Source organism: Drosophila yakuba, chromosome 2L, assembly GCF_016746365.2.
Source record: "Drosophila yakuba strain Tai18E2 chromosome 2L, Prin_Dyak_Tai18E2_2.1, whole genome shotgun sequence".
In the NCBI taxonomy this organism is placed as follows: Eukaryota; Metazoa; Arthropoda; class Insecta; order Diptera; family Drosophilidae; genus Drosophila; species Drosophila yakuba.
In genome coordinates this window covers 2,371,032-2,390,793 of record NC_052527.2, presented here as the reverse complement: position 1 = coordinate 2,390,793, position 19,762 = coordinate 2,371,032, and the positions used below count along the sequence as shown (strand labels likewise).

The window sequence follows — 19,762 nt, the reverse complement described above, 5'->3', positions numbered from 1 at the left end:
ATTTGATGGCAATTTTTAAGTAATTGCGCACAGCTGAATTGTAAACAACCCATTTTCCTGATGGACAATTGAGTGATTATGACGACTTTAAGTGGCGGCCATTTGAATATTGCAGCCACTTTTGATGACCAGAAAGTCAACAGGTCGAAAGCAAGTAGTGATTTATAAGTGGCTTCACTGGGCGTTCTAATTTGTTAATAATCTAGAATAGAATTGTTGCCTGGCAATTGGTAAAACTGTTAAAAAAACTATTATAGCTATGCTTTTTGAGCACACAATGCTCTATGTTACATCCGATGCAAGCCGAAATTCATTAAAACTTTATTTCCCACTGCAAATGTAATGCGCTGCGATAGTGGAAACATTTGAATAACTTTCAAGTCCGCTGCCTTTTTTCTCGCATTTGGCCAGGAAATGTTTGTTAAACGATTAATTACGCACGAGTCCGCCCGCTCATCCCGTTAGCAAATGCGGTAAATTAAATTTTTCAACCGCGGGAAAATAAAAGAAGAGCCAGTCAGAAAAAATCTCCAACTAATTACGCATGGATGGCAGAAGTGGAAGCCCCGCAGGATTTAATGTTCGAGCAAATGGCCGAGCGGAAATGGGACGATGGGCGGAGGAAATGGAGGGTTGGAACACAGAAGAGGAGCTAAAAAAAAGTGCAATTTATTCTACACTTGAAGCATTATAATTTGTGGCCACAGCGGACGAACAGAGGATGAAATGGGATTCGACGGGGCCGCGTTTAATGGCCAATGGCCAATGTCCTGACCCAACCAACCGCCTGCTCCCTGACACTGACCCATATGCTGACCTCCACCTTGCCGCGTGCGCAGTTTAAAAAGTTAATTAACATGCCGCTAGTCGTCGTCGCCGCCCCCCCCCCTCCCTCAATCATTCGCAAAGTTGGGGTCGCGACCCGCACTTACACGCCTTCGTAACTGCACTGAGCAAAATGCTTAGCAGTTCGAGTGTTAAACCTTAAAATTAGTGGACAATATAACATTCATTTAGGTTGGTACTGACTGAGCGCAAAGTTCATTCAAAACCTCAAGGAAAAGGGATATAGACACCGAAAAGTTTCCCGATTTTCCCTCAGTGCAGGCACATGCGTAATTGCATTCCGCAGTCGACACTTCTCACTTACTCAGCGCGAATGGTGATTTCGTGGCCGGTGTTCACCGGCGTTTCCAGTTCACTCAGCAGCATCGTCTGCAGTCCGCAGGAGAACTGGAACTGCATGAGTCCCTTCTGCAGGAAGAGGGCCATGTAGTGGCCACCCTTGGTGCCCTGCGCCGCCGCCAGCATGATCAGCCCGTTGGTGGCCCGCGTGCGTACCTTCAGCTGGATGTGCATCGGCAGGACGGCGTCCAAGGACTCGTGGCCCCCGATGTCCTTGTAGATGCGGTGCGACACATAGGAGTCGCCGGAGAAGGCGGCATTCCGGATGATAATGGGCAGCTCGCAAAGCGGGCCCTGGCGGTCAAAGCGACACACACACTGAAAGAAATAGTACAAATTATAAGTATATTGCTTAAAATGAAATGAAATACAAAGGAGCTTACGCCAGGCACCGTTTTTTTTATCGTGATATCAACTCATTAAAAATCGTTACTTTAATAGCTACCCAAGAATTTCTCTTACACAACGCACATACTTTCGAGTAGCTACAAAATACTTTGCACTACAACTTATGGGAAAGTACCACCGAAACGCGGAACGAAACTTGAACAATTTTAATTTAATTTCGATCCACACTACTTCGGAAAGGCGACGACTTCTGGTCGCTTTCCAATAAGGAAAGCACGTTCCAAAAATGCCAATAAATTGAAAAGTAATATGAATTAACTTTTTGCCTCTGCGCGGCATGGACTTTGCCGTCGTCTTGCCTTTCGACTGGTCCATTGTTCTGGCTTTCATAATTTATGCCGCACCAAGGGACGACTGCAAGTGCCACCAGAAAACTGCAACAAGCGGGCCAAGAAAAACAGGAGTCAGGGAAAAGGGGCAAACCAAAAGGAGCCACCGAAAGTTTTCCCCCGATTTTTCCACGCCGCCCCGCAAATTGAGCAAATTAAGTGGCGGGAGGGAAATCGGGGAAAAGTGGAAAGGCAGCGCAACAGTCACGTTGGACAATGCCTTTGGTGGGGGCGGTGAAATGACAACCTCTTAATGGGAAGTCGTCCATATGGTTTGGTATTATGGTAGGAAGTAGTCTGAAGAAGTTGCGTACACCTGCACCCTACAAAAATGTACGACAACAAAGGCTAAATTAATCTTAAATTACCGTTGAAAACCATAAATTGGTGGCTTTATATATAAGCTACTAGTATACTTATTGGATATGCATAGACAGGTAGTGAAATCGAAATTACTGTCATATACACACTTAAAGTTTTTTATATGCTTTGTGGGTACTTTATAGTTAATAAAACCAGAATTACTTTATATTTATACCGCCTGCTCTGCGTTTATGAAGCGCTGGTTTGTATTTCAATCTGTAAGGACAATATCCCAGCTTAAACAGGCGAAAACCCTTTTGCAACCTCCCTGCTGCTCAGCGGAAATACCAAATCCCAGAACATTCTTAAATGCTGGAGCTTACAATGGCTCAGATGGTTTTTTACCACCATTTCTTTCTTCTGGGCAACGAATTTGCGCTGTTCCTGTTTTTATTCCCACGCTTCGTTTGTCGGTGGAAAAACATTAAAAAAAACCTCCTGCTGGCATGATGTTTTCCATCACACACCGAGTGCAAATTCGCTTTGAGGCCAGGATCAGAGAACTGCAGCAAGCCACCGGCACCCTAAGTGTACCCGCTAAACACCGGGAGTCTCCGCACCCGGGTGTTTGGAGACACCCTAAATTTAGCAATGACAAACACCCGGGTGTTTTGCCACCAGGGTGTTTTTTGTACTTGCACAAAAAACACCCGGGTGTCTGCTGTGCAAAGAAGTTTAGGGTGGGTGACGCGCAAGCAAGGAACGGCCGCAGGTACTTTTCTGTATGCATAAAAATTGTATGGGTGGAAGCGAGACACGGTCCAAAAAATTTAGGGTGATTGGAAACACCCAAGAAAAAGGTCGTGCACATGTTTTTGCGTTTTGATGTATCTAATGTCTTAACAAAAAACAAACTTACATATGTATTATTAAATAATATATTATGTATATTATTAAATAGTATTTATACTTAATTAACACAATTCTATTTCTATTGTTTTTTTTTTTATCATTTTAAAAAGAAAAATTATACATACAAAGTTTAATATGGTAATTAAATATTAAAAATTGTAACAAAGCAAATAATATAAGATATAAAAAAGAAATGTCTATTTCGTGTTGGTTAAATTTCTGTAAATAGAATGCATAGTTCTACAGATTTTTGGCATAATATATTTCGTTTTTCAGTACTTAATGTACTTTTCTTTTTCGTATGTTACCTACCACAGGCACTCAAATGTCTACCAGACACCCGGGTGTTCACCAAAACACCCGGGTGTTTCCGAGAAAAAGGCACTTGCCTTTTTCTGCATGTTTGCCTTCTCTACCCTTCGTTATGAGTGGCGAGTGTGATTGGTACCCGCGACGTAGGGTGCCGCATTGATTCGGGTGCGCAGGCACCAGGGTGTTTGCAGACACCCGAATATTTTGACCGGGTGTTTGTATGTACCCTCGAAAACCGGTGTGAGTGGCACCCGCACTCAAAATTGTTGAGTGTGATCAGGGTGGCAAAAAATGCCACTCTTGCAGTTCTCTGGCCAGGATGCCAGTTCATATCAGCATCTCATAGCATACTTTTCAGCGAATTCTGACCTTGAAAAGATATATTAAAAAGTTTGCTTTTCTACAAAGGCGCAGGCAGCCTTCATAACAATTATTTGAAGTGTTTGCTGGCAGTTTATTCGCGAACTTTGTTTTTGTTTGCCCAACTTCGCGTTAGTGCCTCTCTTGTTAGACAAATGAGGCTGTGCTTGGGTGGGTTTTTGGGTAGAAAAAAGTGGGTATTGTGGGTGGTGCTCAGTATCGAGGGGGCCCTACTGGCCTGAATTTAGTTTTCGCACATTTTAGCCGACTCTGTTTGCTCTCTCTTGTTTTTTTTTTTTGTTTGCCTTCACTCGCATGTGCCCTGCCAACAGGAAACATTTTAATTAAAGCTTTTGACCTTGCGGCATTTGGCTGGCTGGCTGGCGCATAATGAATGTTGGCCAGCAAGAAATGAAATAATATGTAGCGAAATGAGCCAGGGGAAAACATGTGGCAGATTTAAGATTCAAATACGTGTGGTTGGAGTGAAAACGGAAATGAGTCTCCTCTAACGAGGGCAAATATGAATATTACATGGCTCTTAAATTTAAAGATTTTAAGAGGATTTTAATGTTTTACTTATGTCCTTTTTCATTTTCGTTTAAAGAGTAGCGAAAGTCAGTGAATAAAACTTTAATGAGTTTACTTTACTATAATTATATGATTACTAAACCTAAATTTGACTTTTATTTATTCAAATTATAAATATAACTATTTTAAAGTAGTTTCTGAAACAATTTGTTGGTGAATTAATTTGGTTTCCCACTAAATAAGTGAGAGCCCTGAATTCCAGCATTGCGATTACACCCGCAGATTTCCCGAGATCCTTGGGAAATGGTCCTTTTTCCCATTTGCGTTTCATTGCGTTGGCCAAAGAAAATTAATTGTAACACGCCAATGGAAATGTCAACGGGCAAATGCCTGGAATGGCCTGAATGACAGAAGTGCACTTCCCGAGGAGGACGATGGAGGGGATGGGAAAAGCGGGCTGGGGGAAAAGCAGGCTGGGAAATGGGAAACGAGTCTGTGGAGGATGCATTAAGTCAGGGAGACATGTGGCGGTGATGGAGGAGCCTAAAAGGGCTCAACAAAGTTTTCATTAGTGGCATTGGCGGTGGCAAAAGCAACGCAATGCAGACAGTAGACACACTGAGCCTCGGGAAAATTGGGCGAGGGAGTGGTAAATGGAGGGAGCGGGAGCGTGCTGGTGCTCAGAAGCCAGGCAAACATTTTCCAAAACCAAAAACTCGGCGGGGTAGCACTTGAAATGTGCTTAATGCCACTTTACGAGTGACTTTCGCCGAGTGCGAGTGCCACTTTGCCTGCACTTCGCCCATGCCACGCCCCTCTTTTTCACACACTTTCCCCTCGCATTTCCCACACTCGCCTAACCAATATGACAGCTGACATATGTAAGTGTATGTCTGTCGCTCTGCCAGTCTGTTTTTTGTCTCTTTATACGAATGCAAACGGCGAAATGGAAAGAGATGGCAAATCAACGAGCACTGAGCAAAAGTTCGCCAGAGTCCTTGAAATCAAAATATTTCAAAGGGTTTTTCAGATCACTTATAAAAATGTCTGAAAGTATGCAGTAGCATATACTAAATTAAAATTTGCTGCATACTTTCGCACACCTTCTTACCGGTTTCTTTTTTAAGTGCATAAGAACGGTGAATCTGAAAGCGAAGAGTGAGTGCGTGTGTGTGAATGCAGTGAGTGTTTGCTCAGTTAGTTAAATTACTTGGCAACAATAAAGTGGCATATGCTCTGTGAAATAATTTCCCCTCACACCTTTTCCCTCTTCGCCTTAGTTTTTTGGACTGCATTAGTGTGAGTGACTTTGTGTGTGGTTGTGTGCGTGAGTGTGTCGCACAACAACAAATTCATCCTGCGGTGAAGTGTCACTCACTCAAGCGCTAAATTTATTATGAAAATTTAATATTTTTCTTGTTAGCTTGTTGGCCACATGCGGCGGCTTTTCATCCCTTGTACTTTTCCTGTTTCCTCGGCTTTTCCGCGTTTTTGTGTGTGCGTTGCCGTGATTCATAGGTACACTTTGGAGATCTACGTGTGCAGCAAGTAAAGTTTGTAAATAAATTGCCAGCTGGCTTTGCCAACTCATTAACTGGGTCTGAAGAATAAATTAGTTGCTGGAAACTAAGCATGTTATTCCTTTATCTGAAACTATTTATTCATTTAATTACACGGTATACTAATGGGGGTTTAAAGACATGCACTCCATTGGATAGAAAGTTATCCACCCTTTTTAACTCCATTTGCAGCTCATATATTCAAGCAAGTCAGATCATATTGGCCCCACGTTTTGGTCGTAAAAAACTGAAATTGCATGTGGTGCTACTAATTTGGCCAACAGGGAGTCCATGTTGACATATTAATGGTTGTATATATAGTGTTTGCGGTGTGTTGAGACCCCTTTGACCTTCAAAAGGGGATGAATACTAAATGGATAAAGACAGAGGGTGACCACCACATGGTCATTGGTGAGAATTTGTTGGGCATGTTAATACTTAATGGCCCAAACCATTTTCAACTGATTTTATTGCTTTAAAAAGTATCTGTTGCAACTGTGTTAATTCTTCTGACTTATTGGTTGCACAGTTGGCAGAAAACTCAGTTTGCAGCCGAAAGTTTAACAACAAGAGCTATGGCACTATCATGAAAGCATTTGAGAACAATTTTCCGCTTATTTGCAGGCATTTGAAATTTGTTTCGTGCCTCCCTGGCAAATGAACATGTGTGTTAGTTACATGTAATGGCTTTCAGTTTGCCCAAAAATTCGATATTTGCTCCCTAGTTCGGTTATATTTTGAGCTTCTTGCTGCTTTTTTTTTTCGGGGGGCTAAAATTACCACAAGTATTTTCATAAATAGTTGAATAGGCCTGCCATTGTTGGCTGTTGGCCTAACTGAAAGTACTGGGAAGGGCTTTTGTGGTTTCGCCTGGCGAACATTTTCTTCGGCATTTTGTTATTTGCTGTCTGATTTTATACCTGGAAATTTCCTCTTTTTAATGCCTCTGTTATTTCCCAGGTTTTTAAGTATTCATTTAGAAGAGAAATTGGCATTTCTGGTAACTTACAGCTAGCTGCAAAAATGAAAGATAAAAAGAGAATAGAGAGATGGGAAATATGTAGGCTATTTCTGGCTGAACTTTGATTTTGATTAGAGAAGGATTAGGCGCTTAAACTTTCGAAATAATTAATTAAAAAACCGCCGCAACGAAAGGCGTCCCAAGGTAGTTTTCGAATTGAACGAATAGCTTCTTAAAGCTTTTTTCTAAGCCATAGCTAGAAGGTATTAACGTAAATTGTACTGGAATAATTTCCACATGGATTTCCAGCAAGTATTTCGATTATTTCACTCCTCGTTGGCCTAGCAACAATCTGCTTACAAGTACTGCCTGCTTGTACAATCTGCTTACTTCTGACCCACCAAATACGTGATTATTTATGTATAAGTGGAGCACATCTGAGTACCCGTATCTGCATCTCCATCGGAACGTGGGCAGCTGTGGGGTCCTTTCAGGTTGTCAATTTGCAAATTTAGTTGGCGCCAGTGCATCGCTCGTGGGTGTGGCCGTTGAGTTCGTAATGCTATTGCCCTCGTTTGCCGTGTATCCTATTAAAGGGTTAAAGCTTCTCGGATTGCACGGACTGTAAATTGTATTTACAGTGTTGCTCATTTGCAAGCCGGCGACAGAGTTGCTATAATTTAGCCAGTGATGAGTGGTCGCTGGTTGTTTAGATATTTTGCTGAACTAATAAACTAAATACTTTTCAAATAGTTACGTAATTATTTATATTTGCTAAGGACAAACCGCTGGTGCAATCCTTGATATGAAACTTTTCGGTTGCTATACAAATGTGTACATTCGAAAGCACATATCTACGAAAAGTTTGTAACCTTTTTTACCGGGCTTAAGGGCATTGGTTTAGTCCGTTTCCAATTACTGGGCGTATTTACCTATTGCCTAGGCAATTGCAGCTCTGGCTGGCATATTTAATGACTTATTAATGGTCGATGGGTGGAATCGGAACCCGGAGGCGCTCAACTCCAACACGGCCAATTAGCAACTCAATGGGGTTGAAAATTGTGAAGTTGACTGCTCACACAATCCGCTCCGTAGGATGCCTCGCTTTACCTAGTTTTTGGTTGTTCTGGTTGTTTTTGCCATCGAACAAACAACTCGATTTAGTAAAGGTGCCAAAGAGCTGGGGTGCCTATCGATTGACCTACTGAGTCTGGCTACAGTTCAAAAAAATATTAATAAGAATAGCGAATTGATAAAAAATTGATGAGAAAACTACGTCTTTAAATCTTTCAGATACTAAAATATTATTGTTATTATTACAATATTATAGATCGAACCTATTGCAATATATTTTTGTGTTGCTCCAAACATTCAAAGAACTTTTCCTAGAGTGTTCTTATTCAATTGCCACTTACCCGCGATCCTTCGGATGTGGTTACGCAGGTGCCGCCGTTGTAGCAGCCCAGCTTGATGCAATCGACATCGCCTGCCTTCTCCTCGGGAACTCCGCCGGAGCCCCTGCCGCCGGTGGACACCGTATTGCTGCCCTCCACCTCCTCGCTGCTCTCAGTGACCACGGATGGCTTCGTTTGGGAGGCCGTGGGCGGTCCATCGGGAGTGGTGTAAACATTTATGCCAGACGTCGGTGGCGGTAAAGTTTGTGCGGATTGTGTGGATGGAGGAGTGGGTGGTATCGTGGGCGGTGGCAGGGTCACCGGAGGCAGGGTAACGGGTGGTAGAGTGGGTGGCAGTGTTGGTGGCTCTGTAGCCACAAAAGGAGGCGGAGGTGGAGGAGCGGTAGTCGCTGGAGGAATAGGAGCTATCGTGGCTGGTGGTGGTGCTTGGGTTCCAAGTGGTGCAATCGTAGCGGGCACCACCACAGGAACCACAGTTGTCTCGGCCGGCACAAAAGGCCCTTCTGTGGTCACCACGCCAGGTTCCTGCACTTCAATGAGGTCCTCTGTTTGCAACGGATGTCCGGTTGTTATTTCCACCGGCTGTGGTGGAGTGGTGACCTCGTCATGATGATGATGATGGTGGTGCTCGTCTTCTTCGAGTGGCTGCAGAGTGGTTCCCTCGGCTTCGTGGTGCGGATGATGGTGGTGGTGATGGTGCGTGGTCGGTACTCCAGTGGTTGTGATCAGCGAAGGTATTGCTTCATTGGAATCCAATATGGTGACCACAATTTGGGGCGTGTGCGGAGTGGCCAACTCAACGGATGAGTCCTCAGTGGGTGAGGTGGTGGTGGTGACCCCTGCAGGTGGTTGAACTGTGGTGAATCTGCCGGCACTCGTTCGATGTGTGGTGATCAGCACTTCCGCCGGATACTCCGTGAAGAAGGGCGCCGCCGTGGTGGGCACCTCTGTCCACAGGTGGTGCGTCGAGGCAGTCGTTTCCACCACATCCAGTGGTGGCTCTGGCGCAAATGTTGGCCTGGGCACCGGCACCACTCCTCGGGTGGTGGTTTCCGGCAAAGGAGTGGGTGTGACATAGTCTATGGAGATGCTGGTTTCGATCGTTGTTACTCTCTGCACGAAAACGGGAGCTGGTGTGGTGAACACCTCCACTGATTCCGAACTGCTGCTGCTGCCGGATGACGCGATGTCCACTGAAATTGTGATACTGGGCGCTGCAGTGGGTCGCACGGTGGTGACCTCTTCACTGCCACTTTCACTTTTGCTGCCACTCACTTCAAAGTGCGGCACAGTGGTGTACTCCTCGGAGGTAACCACTTCTCCGGAACTTTCCGACGACGCAGAGGTTTGAGGCTTTCCTGGTAACGGAGGCAAAGTGGTGAAGATGCTGGGAGATTCCTCCGAAGAACTGGAGGATCTGCTTGCTGGTGGTCGCGCCGTAGTTCCCGGTATTATTTCCTCCACCGTTTCCGATTCCGATTCGGACTCCGATTCGGGCTGCGGCTTAGGTTCTGGTTCTTGTTTAGATTCGGATTCGGATTCGGGTGCGGGTTGTGCTGGAACCGCCGTAGTTTGCTCCACAGAAATGCTGTGACTATCGCTTTCTGGGGGCGCCACAGTCGGTATTTTTAGCTCCACGGAAACCGCTTCCTCCGATGAAGAAGACGATGATGGGGATAACACAGAGGTGACCACTTCCGCCGGAGCAGTTGTGGTAACTACTATAATCTCCACCTCTTCTGAAACTCTGGGTGGCGGTACCGTTGTCTCTGGCGGCGTGACGGGCCTCACTGTGGGTGGTGCCATTGTGGATGTGGTGGTGGTTCTGCGTGGCGGAGCTTGCGTGGCCGGTGCCGTGTAGTTGCAGTCCAAGGACTCCTCGCCCACCATCAGACACTCGCAGAGCATGCCGGTCAACAGAGGTGGACAGGAGCAGGAGAAGGTGTCCACACCGTCGATGCAAACACCACCATTCATGCAACGCGGACCCAATTGGCACTCGTCGTACTGGTACTCACACTTCTCGCCATGGTAGTCGGGTACACAATAGCACGTGGGCACACCCTCCTCCATCAGACACAAGGCATTATTCTGACACGGATTGTCCGCACAGATGAGGATCTCCTCCTCGCAGTTGATGCCCGTATAACCCATGGGACAGGCGCAAGCATAGGCCGCCAGCTTGTCCACGCAGACGCCTCCATTCTGGCAGGGCGACGAGGCGCACTCGTTGATCTCCTCCTGGCAAATCCGACCGTGCCAGCCCGCCGGACAGTCGCAGGTGAACTCCAGCCCGGGTCCCTCGATGCACTCACCACCGTGCTGGCAACGAGCTCCAGTTCCTAGAAAGCATTCAAAAATAGGTTAAATAAAGTAAATAATTATGGTTAGATTCTCTTGTTGTAAAGAAAAGCTTGGATAGCTTATTAATGGGAGCGCTATAAGTACCATCTTTACTAAATTGCGTTGAATGCCTGCTGTATTTGCTAGATAAATCCCAGCCTGTGACAGCACCGACGCATTCACCCAGTTCTGGCCATTCATCAACCCGAATCGCACTCACCTGTCTCGCAGACAGCGACATCCAGTTCGCAGTGAGAGCCCAGGTAACCCGGTTGGCAGGTGCATATGTAGCCATTGGTTCTGTCCCGGCAGAGACCGCCGTTCTGGCAGGGATTCGACATGCACTCGTCGACGTTCTCCTCGCAGTTGGATCCTGGAACGAAGTCGAATGAAAGGACATGAATACGAGTTACCAGCTAACTTGTCTGAAGGTCAAAAGCCACCCACAGGCATGTTTGATTTTAATTAGAGAAATATGAAATATGCAGGCCAAAGTTCTTTGCAGATGGAATTCATTTATTTATGCCTGATATTGATATTGTTTTGAGGTTTAATTATTTTTTGCCAGCCGCAATTTAACCTATTTGACTAATTGTTTCAACATTGCGGTTTATGCATGAATTTTAATTGAAATATTTTTTTATGGGAAAAAAGTTAGACAAATACTTAGGCAATTTTAATCAATCACTGAGGTAGAAAGGTATTTAGTTCAATTATTTCTATATATTTCCGTACAGCACTCAAAAAACCCTTCATTTCTTTCTGATTCAGTTTCCCTATGCACTTAAGTTTGAAACAAGTGCGCACAATTGAAGTGCAATTGAATGACCTTTCACTGTATTTGCCAAAGGCTATTTCTCTTGTTTCCGCCTCGATCCTATTCCCTTCCATCTATTTCATTGCTTTTTATTCCCAAAATGAACAAGAGAGAACGCTATAGTCGAGTTCCCCGACTATCTGATACCCGTTACTCAGCTAGTGGAAGGGAGAAGGAGAGTCTTAAACACAGTTTTTGGCGGTTTGTAGGCGTTATAGTGGGCGTGGTAGAAAGTTTTTTGGCAAATCGATAGAAATTTACAAAACCAATACAAAAATGAAAAAATTTCAAAACATTTTTCAAAAGTGTGGGCGTAGCAGCTTTGGGCGGTTTGAGGGCGTTAGAGTGGGCGTGGCAGAAAGTTTTTTGGCAAATCGATAGAAATTTACAAAACCAATACAAAAATGAAAAAATTTCAAAACATTTTTCAAAAGTGTGGGCGTGGCAGTTTTGGGCGGTTTGTGGGCGTTAGAGTGGGCGTGGCAACATGAATCGACAAACTTGCGCTGCGTCTATGTCTCTGGAGTCTGTACGCTTAATCTCAACTTTCTAGCTTTTGTAGTTCCTGAGATCACAGCGTTCATACGGACGGACAGACAGACAGACGGACAGACGGACAGACGGACAGACGGACAGACGGACAGACAGACGGACGGACAGACGGACATGGCCAAATCGACTCGGCTATTGATCCTGATCAAGAATATATATACTTTATATGGTCGGAAACGCTTCCTTCTGCCTGTTACATACTTTTCAACGAATCTAGTATACCCTTTTACTCTACGAGTAACGGGTATAAAAATAAGAAAGTGAAAAGTTTTCGGTACAAGCGCATCAATGGCAATCAAAAGAAACCCTACAAGTGCTGATTTGGTTGCAAGCAATATAAACAATTCAAAAGGATATTTACACGCACACTCACAGCTGCATTCACCCACACATTCACCCCACACACTGGACGTAGAACACACATGCCAAAAATTTGGAGCTGTCCTTCAAACTCTGTGCGAAATGGCAAAGAAAAATGGTTGGAAACTAGGGGATAGAAGGGAACTGAATAGCAATGCCCTTCATAAATTTGTCATATTTTTTTTTTATTTCATTTAAAAAAAGGTTTTTTAATACAACACCTTTAACCATTACCTTTAAAGTTTGTTAAGGGTTTTTATTATATAACAAATATTATATTAATTTTTTACTATAAACAGATTCGATTTGAAGCTGCTCAGAAAGCAAGCGAAAAAGAACCACCTGCACATTTCTTAAAAACTTAAAATTAAATTCTATTTAAACAGCGGGGAATGCGCACAGCTCGAATCAAAATGCTCCGTTTTTTCGAATAGAGCAATCTGCACTGCTGGGGGTATCTAGTTTGACAGCGAACAATGGCAACAAATGCTTGGAAATACTTTTCAATTTTCTGCTCAACAACTTGCAGCGACGTTGACTTGGTCTCAGTGTTTTGCCAAAAGGCAGCAACTGTCAGACAGACAGACAATCTTTTGCCATGGGCGATGGGAGAATGGGAAGATTCGGGGGGAATCCCCTATTCGTTTCCGGCTGAGCTTGCGCCAGTGCAACGCTGCGTATGAGTGATATTATTGGGTGTGTGTGTGTTTGGAAGCGCTTTTCTTTGCCAAATTTATAGCCAGCGAAATATTTTGTATGTCTGAAGTTTCAGAATTTATTTGCCCGGCATAGAAACGCCTTTTAGAGTTTTGGGCCTTTGTTTTCGTTTCGCTACCACCTTCTTGGCAAGCTCTTTTTGGCAACAAGTTGGCGAGAAATATGCTTAAAGTTTTCTCCGCCTGCACTCCATGAAAGTTTCCTTGCCTATCTTGTCTGAGCCGAAGAAAAAGTTCTTCTATTTTATATTTTTTTTTTTATGAAAAAAGCACTTCAAAGTGTCGAAACAAAAGTGTCAAAAAAGTCGGCGTGGAAATTCCCCTGCACTTTTGCCAAATTAATGCGACAACGAACAAAAGAAGCTTGGTGAAAATCGTCTTAATTTAAGGCAGAAAATTGCATTCAAGTGAGCTGCAATTGAGGGGGCGTTTTCGTGGGTGGGGAATTGGGGCTGCAATTTATCACTTGGACTCATAAATTATACATAATACGTACACTGATGGGCAGAAAAAGAAGAGTGCTCGAATAGAAATGCAGCTGCCGAGCGGTCATAAAAGATAAATGTGCGTGTCTGGTTCTTCTGTCTGGTTTATAATGCAACAATAATGTAAGTCTATGCAAATGGGGCAGCTCTGAACATACATTAAATTTGCATAAGCACTAAATCAACACGAAAAGGGGAACCCCAAAACGAAGAAGGCAACTCAAAATCCTGGCGAGCAGAACAGGATGTCAGTCGATGTCATTTGTTTGCCTTATGACGAGGGGCATACCATATACATACATACATCTACCCCTGCATCCTTTAACTTGTAGTTATACGACTGTGCATCTGTATCCATTGTGTGCTTTTGTGGATTTCAGCTAGGATACTGGAATGTCTACCTAGCAAATACAGTCGCTCACATGCACATTTCGATATAGGCTATGCGGTTTGTGTCTTTAGGACTGCAGCTCGAATTTGCGTTGCATACTTCCAGGATTCTGGCTCACTGATTGCATTTGCATCGAAATGCTCATTTTGAAGCTAATTTAAATTAATTTATTAATGTTGCACACCTGTGCGAATAGAATGAGTTGTCCTATTCGTTATACTACGGACAGCTAGTTATGATCAGGTACTATTTAGTATTCATAGATACATAGCAGTTTTATCGGCATGTTAAATTTGTTTGGGACAACAAATCGTTTTGGCTAGATGTTTGCAATCATCAAACTCTTTAATACCGATTTTAAAACAATTATTTTCCCGCTCTTTGGGGCACATAAAAAAGCGTATTTAATTTATTGCCCGTTCCACCGCTGCTTCAATTGAGTAATGGATTTTCCAGCGGGCTGGCACTTTCTCGTATTTCACTGCCATGGCGGAGCAACAGCTTCAATTTCCCCATTCTGACCATAAAGTGCCATCAAGTCGCTGCACATTTCAATTTGTTTATGGCCATCGCAGCGAGGCAATCGCATTCTGCTTTATGATTTTTATGGACCGTATTTGCAGAGTCTTTCAATTTTCTTTACGATCGCTGTAAAATGAAATGCTAAAAAGTATTTATCCAAGCTTAAGCAATTTTAAAATATGCAACACATTCGGTCAAAAAAATAAAAGTTCAATAATGCACGGCTTCTGTGCTTCTGCTTTAAGCAACTCCTATAATGCACTTTATTGCGCATACGACATGTTGCCCCTTCTGCGAGTGAAACACCGAAGTGGGCAGCTCTTCCGTCTCCTTTTTTCTTTCCGATTTGTGTGCTCCACATGAAATGTCACATTACGCTCCAATTCATGCACAAATACAGGAAGTGGTCGAGCACACCGAAAGCCCGGAGAATACTGAGCAGGAAAGCTGAGCAGCCAGAAAACCCCTCACGCACAGTTCTTAACCCAAATTCTATTGACCCCCCACACCCCCACACCCCTACACCTCGCAATCACATTTTCTTGGATCGTCTGGGTTTACCTTTACTCAATGCATTCACATTCACATTCACATTCGCATTCACAATGATTTCTGGTTTTTCTTGTTCATTGTTTTGGCTCCGTTTGTGGTTTCGGTGTGTGGCCTCTGCAATACTTTTTCTTGGGCCCCCGTGCAATGTGTGAAGTCGTTAAAGTGAAAATCGATTTTCATTTTATTTCACCATGTACGTGGTTAGTGGAAAAGGGGAGGGGGAAGGGATAGGGGGCGGCATCGGTCATTTTTGTGGGCATGAAAAATGCTCCACTCACTGCCGCAATCTACGAGGCATGTTTTATGAATGAATTTTTTTCGAATTGGACGCACAATTTTCCCCTCTATCTCTGGGTTTTTTTTTCCCCTTTTGCTTTGTTTAATGGACGGGCTTTGGTTGTCCGGTTTTCCTCGTTTTCCATTTGGGAATTTGGAAATGAAAGTAATACAAAAAAGAGGCGTACAATTCTGACATTCTTCCTGTCGATTGTTGGAATATTCGAATCGAAAAAGATAGGGAAAATAAACCATTAATCAAATTTTAAGTGCTGGTCAAATATTGATCAAGTTAAGGTCTGCCAAATATACAATATTGATAAATATTCCTCAGGCGCTTCTGGTTTTAAGAGCTTTAAATGGCTGTAAAATCATTTTTTTAATTTATTGAATAACATTTCAATATTTATGTGCTGCTTGTACTTACAGCAATATTCGCGCAGTTTTTATTTTTAGCTCCACTTTAGCCGCCTGCCATTTTTCTTTATTGAAACTTTTTGCCTGTCATGCTGCTCTTCATCTGTTTCTTGTTATGTATTTTCTTTTCTTTTTTCTGTGTTATTATTTGCTGCTGGCAGCGAACTGCAAACATTTGTGCAACAAGGTACGAACATTTGTTTTGGCTTCGAGTCACAATAAACATGGCCATTTCCAGCACCCGCCTCCCTCCCCCAACCCACCGAGTCCTTGGGGCAGCTCGTCCTTTCTGATTCCCCCACCAGTCGATGCAGAAATTGAAATTTGAATTTTATCTGCACACATTTTGTGCTTCTTATTTGCCGGTTAGCTTTCCCATGCAGGATATATATTGTGAGAAATGGAGAAAGGAAGTGGAGGGCAGGGCGAATGTGCATTCAAAATCTGACTTCGTTTCTAAAGGTGCATGAGTTGAAAATATTGCACATTTCGTTCGCATTTTATGCTCGCACATTCTGGTACTTTTCTGCAGCTTCCTCTGAAATCTCTGAATGAATGCATTATTGAACGAGTGAGTGCTCAGTATAACAAAGATCAGCACTCGGTTCAAGTCGTAATTAACAGCAATAGGAACAAAAGGAACTCTGAATAAAGGAAGCATATATTTGGTTTTGGTAAAATGAATTTGGAATCAAAAATTGATTTTTCTAGAGAGCCGTTCAAGGACTTTCAGATGACCCGTGTTTTAAACTGATATCCCAATAGATACCGACACACCATGCATCAGTCTCTCACATCCTACATCGCAAACTAGTTTACTTTCCCCAAATTAAATCCGTTTAATATATTGGTTTATTCATTGGAAATTCTTCAATTACCCGGCACTGAGAACAGTATTTAGCTTGTTGGGATTTCAGCCACGTCGCCCCGCAATTTGTATGCGAAACTAATCCCAGCCAGAGCAATCTATTATCATCGCAATCGGTGGTAGGAGTGGGATCCACAGTTTTTGGGGTCGGGCTTGGCCAGCTTCCTTCGAATCCATCGCCCCAAATCGCGCTGCCTGCGACCTGCGACTGTGAGCAATGAAATGCACTTTGGGTCCATCTCCTGCCACCGATTCCCAGCCCCAACTGCGATGGCACGGATTTGGGGCTGCTTTCGAATGCAGCGGGGAAACTAATCACGGTATCCATTCACTCAGCCAGCCCCCAGTCGAAATCCCGAGCAATTCATGTCGCTAGCAGTCTAGCAATTTCAATTCGCATATCTACACAGCAAAAAAATTATCTTGAATTGGTAAAGAAAATACTATTTATATTGTAAGTTCACAAGCAGGATTTAATTTGTTACATTCCGTTTAACAGTAGTAAGTATTTCATTTAAGCTTTTGAAATTTTATTCACAAGTTTTCATCACAGTGCACTCTTGATGTGAATTGGTTGGCCTGCGCTTGAATGTCTTGTGGTGCGCATTGTTGCTCATCCAATTGCTTAGTTTCCATTTCGTTTTTTTTCGCAGCGAGGAATTCTTGACAATGAGAAGCTGAGGAAATGGGAAAGTGTAGCTCATTTTCACGTGGAAACTTGATGCACACTGTTACGCCCACAAATAGATTTACAAAACGAACAGGTATTAGTGCGTTTAATTGATTGCATTTCGCATAACCCTGATTACGTTTCCCTTGCAATCTAATTTTCCAAAGAATTTACTCGTCCTTAAGCAGTTGCGTAAACAAGAAAGTATTGTGTTTGATGGCCCGTTGAACAAATAAACAAAATTATCAGCGTGTCCCAGATGTCCTTCTTTCCTTGACGTTTGTCTCTCAAATGCCAAGAAAATCATTTTAAATCTCTGAAAACAATCGAAGATTTACACTGAGTAATGGGATTATGAGCATCAATGCATTGAGAGTACTTAATTGATACATATAACCGCTCCACTGATGTTTAAAGCCAATTAAGCCTTTTTGCCGCCAAACAATTTGATCACATCTGTTGTGTGGGCAAATAAAAATCTTAATCGCATTCGATTACGCTGCTAATCCCAGGACTCGCGACAAAGCAAACAAAAATATCTCACCCGTCGCGCCTGTGAAAAGTTCATCAAACTCGCGGGCTGACATAATAAAATCAATAATGCCATGAATATTTTAGCCTGATGTCGCTGAATAACAACAACTGAACTGAACAGCGAAGCGAAGTCCCAAAGGACCATTGATTAGCCACCTCTGCGAAATGAGAAACAATTCGTTTTGAACTCTATTTATAAACACGAATGTGTGTACGTACATATGGGTTCGTGTTCTCCGCTGGGTAATTGAAATAAAAAATGCATGCGAATCGCTGAGTCATGTGATTGAAAATTGGTTGAATATTTAACGGAATAAATCAGGCGCTGCCAAAAATTAAAGCATGTGACTCTGATTAAAGGATGCCGCTGCTGCTGCTGCTGGTGCCGAAAAATCAAGGAAGTGAAACAAGCCAAACGAATGCGCCAATCGCTGAATGATCCTGTGACTGAGCAACCAGATGCTTGATTGAATGTATCTCCCTGGCTACGTGAAAATGTGTGCAAATTGCCACCGAGCGCGAAAAAGTAGAGCGAACAGGTGAGCAGGTGAACAGGTGCAAATTTATGCACACACACGCAGCCGTTCGCTCAAAACCCGCTGATGAAGCAGTCCTAAAAAAAGGACCTGCTGCCAGGAAAATTACGATAAAATATCAAGTGAGTGTGTGGGAAAACAGAACGAAAACTGTTGGGCAAAAAATGGAGTAAAGGCACAAGCTGCATTGCTGCAATTTGAATGCATTTCAAAAAATATACCCTAACAAGTTGGATAACCACTTGAAATCCGTGCACATTTTGTAGATTGCATATCTTTGTCTAGAAGTATGCAACATTATTGAATTTGTACTAAGGAAAATATTTACTGGTACTTCTCTTCATATTTACTTTAACTTTCTGCACTTCAGTTGCCAATTGTAGAGTATTTGGCCCTTCGTTTTGACCACATTTGAATGCAATCCTTTATTATTTTTTCATTGTTGATTTGCTGCATTTGCATGAATGCGAAATGCGAAATTTCAATGGTGAATAGGCCCAGGAAGACCTTCTTCCATTCTGCAGCATTCCCCTTCTCCGTTTTATTGTTTTCGCGCTGCCATAAAGCCAAGCGGGAAAACCCCCACCCCCTTTCCCCATTTTCCTGCACTTTTCACTCGCTGCCTGCAATGATTGCATAAAGGCAAGGAGCCAGAGAGCCAGGGAGCCAAGGAGCAAAAGGACAAAGGCATGCCCACCGCTTTGTTACTGGATTGCGATGGTGTGGGTTTGGCCACGCATGTGTGTGTGTGTGTGTGTTAGGGGAGCAAGGTTAAGCTGCTAGTGATTGCAGTTTGCGGAGAGGATTGCAGGCCTTGGTCAAATGTAGACGTGTTTGCTAATGTCTTTATGCCAAGAGTGATCTTGAATTAAGGACCAAGAGATGCTGCACTCCTATATCATTTAACAGTACTTCAGAACTGTAAAAACCATTAAAAGATGCATGATCATAGCGCACATTATAATATGCAGTTACTAAAAATAAATAAACACGTGATTATTATTGTTTAATTTCAGCATCTCTCGTAATTAGCCTGATGAATCCAGCGCAAAGTAGGTCGGCTGTCAAAGGGATTTCAGTGAAACTACAATCACCGCCGACATTTTAGTCCTGCAAGCCACTACTTTATCCCCAAAGTCATAGAAGTCGGCGCATTAAGTTGGTAAGTGGAACGGGCGAAAGGACGATGTATACAGCATATACCAATGCATACCGCAACCACTTCAAAAGGACATAAACATAAGCACTGAAGCCAAAAAATAAATAGGCCAAAAGGGCCGCGAAAAAGCGCGCAGTGCAAAGGAAGCTCATAAAATTAATTAGAGCGCTGGCTATCCCGCTCCCACATTCCGGCATTCCGACATTGCGGTCCCTTTCATTTGCATTTGGCGATTCTTTTGGCCAAGGTGAAAGCGCTCGAAAACTCAATGAGCGGTTAAATAATGGCC

At 43.3% G+C, this 19,762-nt stretch overlaps 2 protein-coding genes across 2 annotated transcripts in view; one reads left to right on the top strand and one right to left on the bottom strand.

Moving 5' to 3' along the window:
* The window catches only part of LOC6526551 (MKRN2 opposite strand protein), a 52,437-nt gene that overhangs the window by 10,205 nt on the left and 22,470 nt on the right, over positions 1-19,762 (top strand). The window contains exon 2 of the mRNA XM_015197824.3: positions 19,331-19,476. The gene's annotated coding sequence lies outside the window, so the exon portion shown is untranslated. The remainder of the gene's footprint in view (positions 1-19,330; positions 19,477-19,762) is intronic.
* Positions 1-19,762, bottom strand: part of LOC6526552 (protein eyes shut) — a 38,315-nt gene that overhangs the window by 11,727 nt on the left and 6,826 nt on the right. The window contains exons 3-5 of the mRNA XM_002087626.4: positions 10,839-10,991; positions 8,276-10,617; positions 1,151-1,503 (exon numbers count right to left, since the gene is read on the bottom strand). Of these exons, the coding sequence (XP_002087662.2) occupies positions 1,151-1,503; positions 8,276-10,617; positions 10,839-10,991 (2,848 nt within the window). The remainder of the gene's footprint in view (positions 1-1,150; positions 1,504-8,275; positions 10,618-10,838; positions 10,992-19,762) is intronic.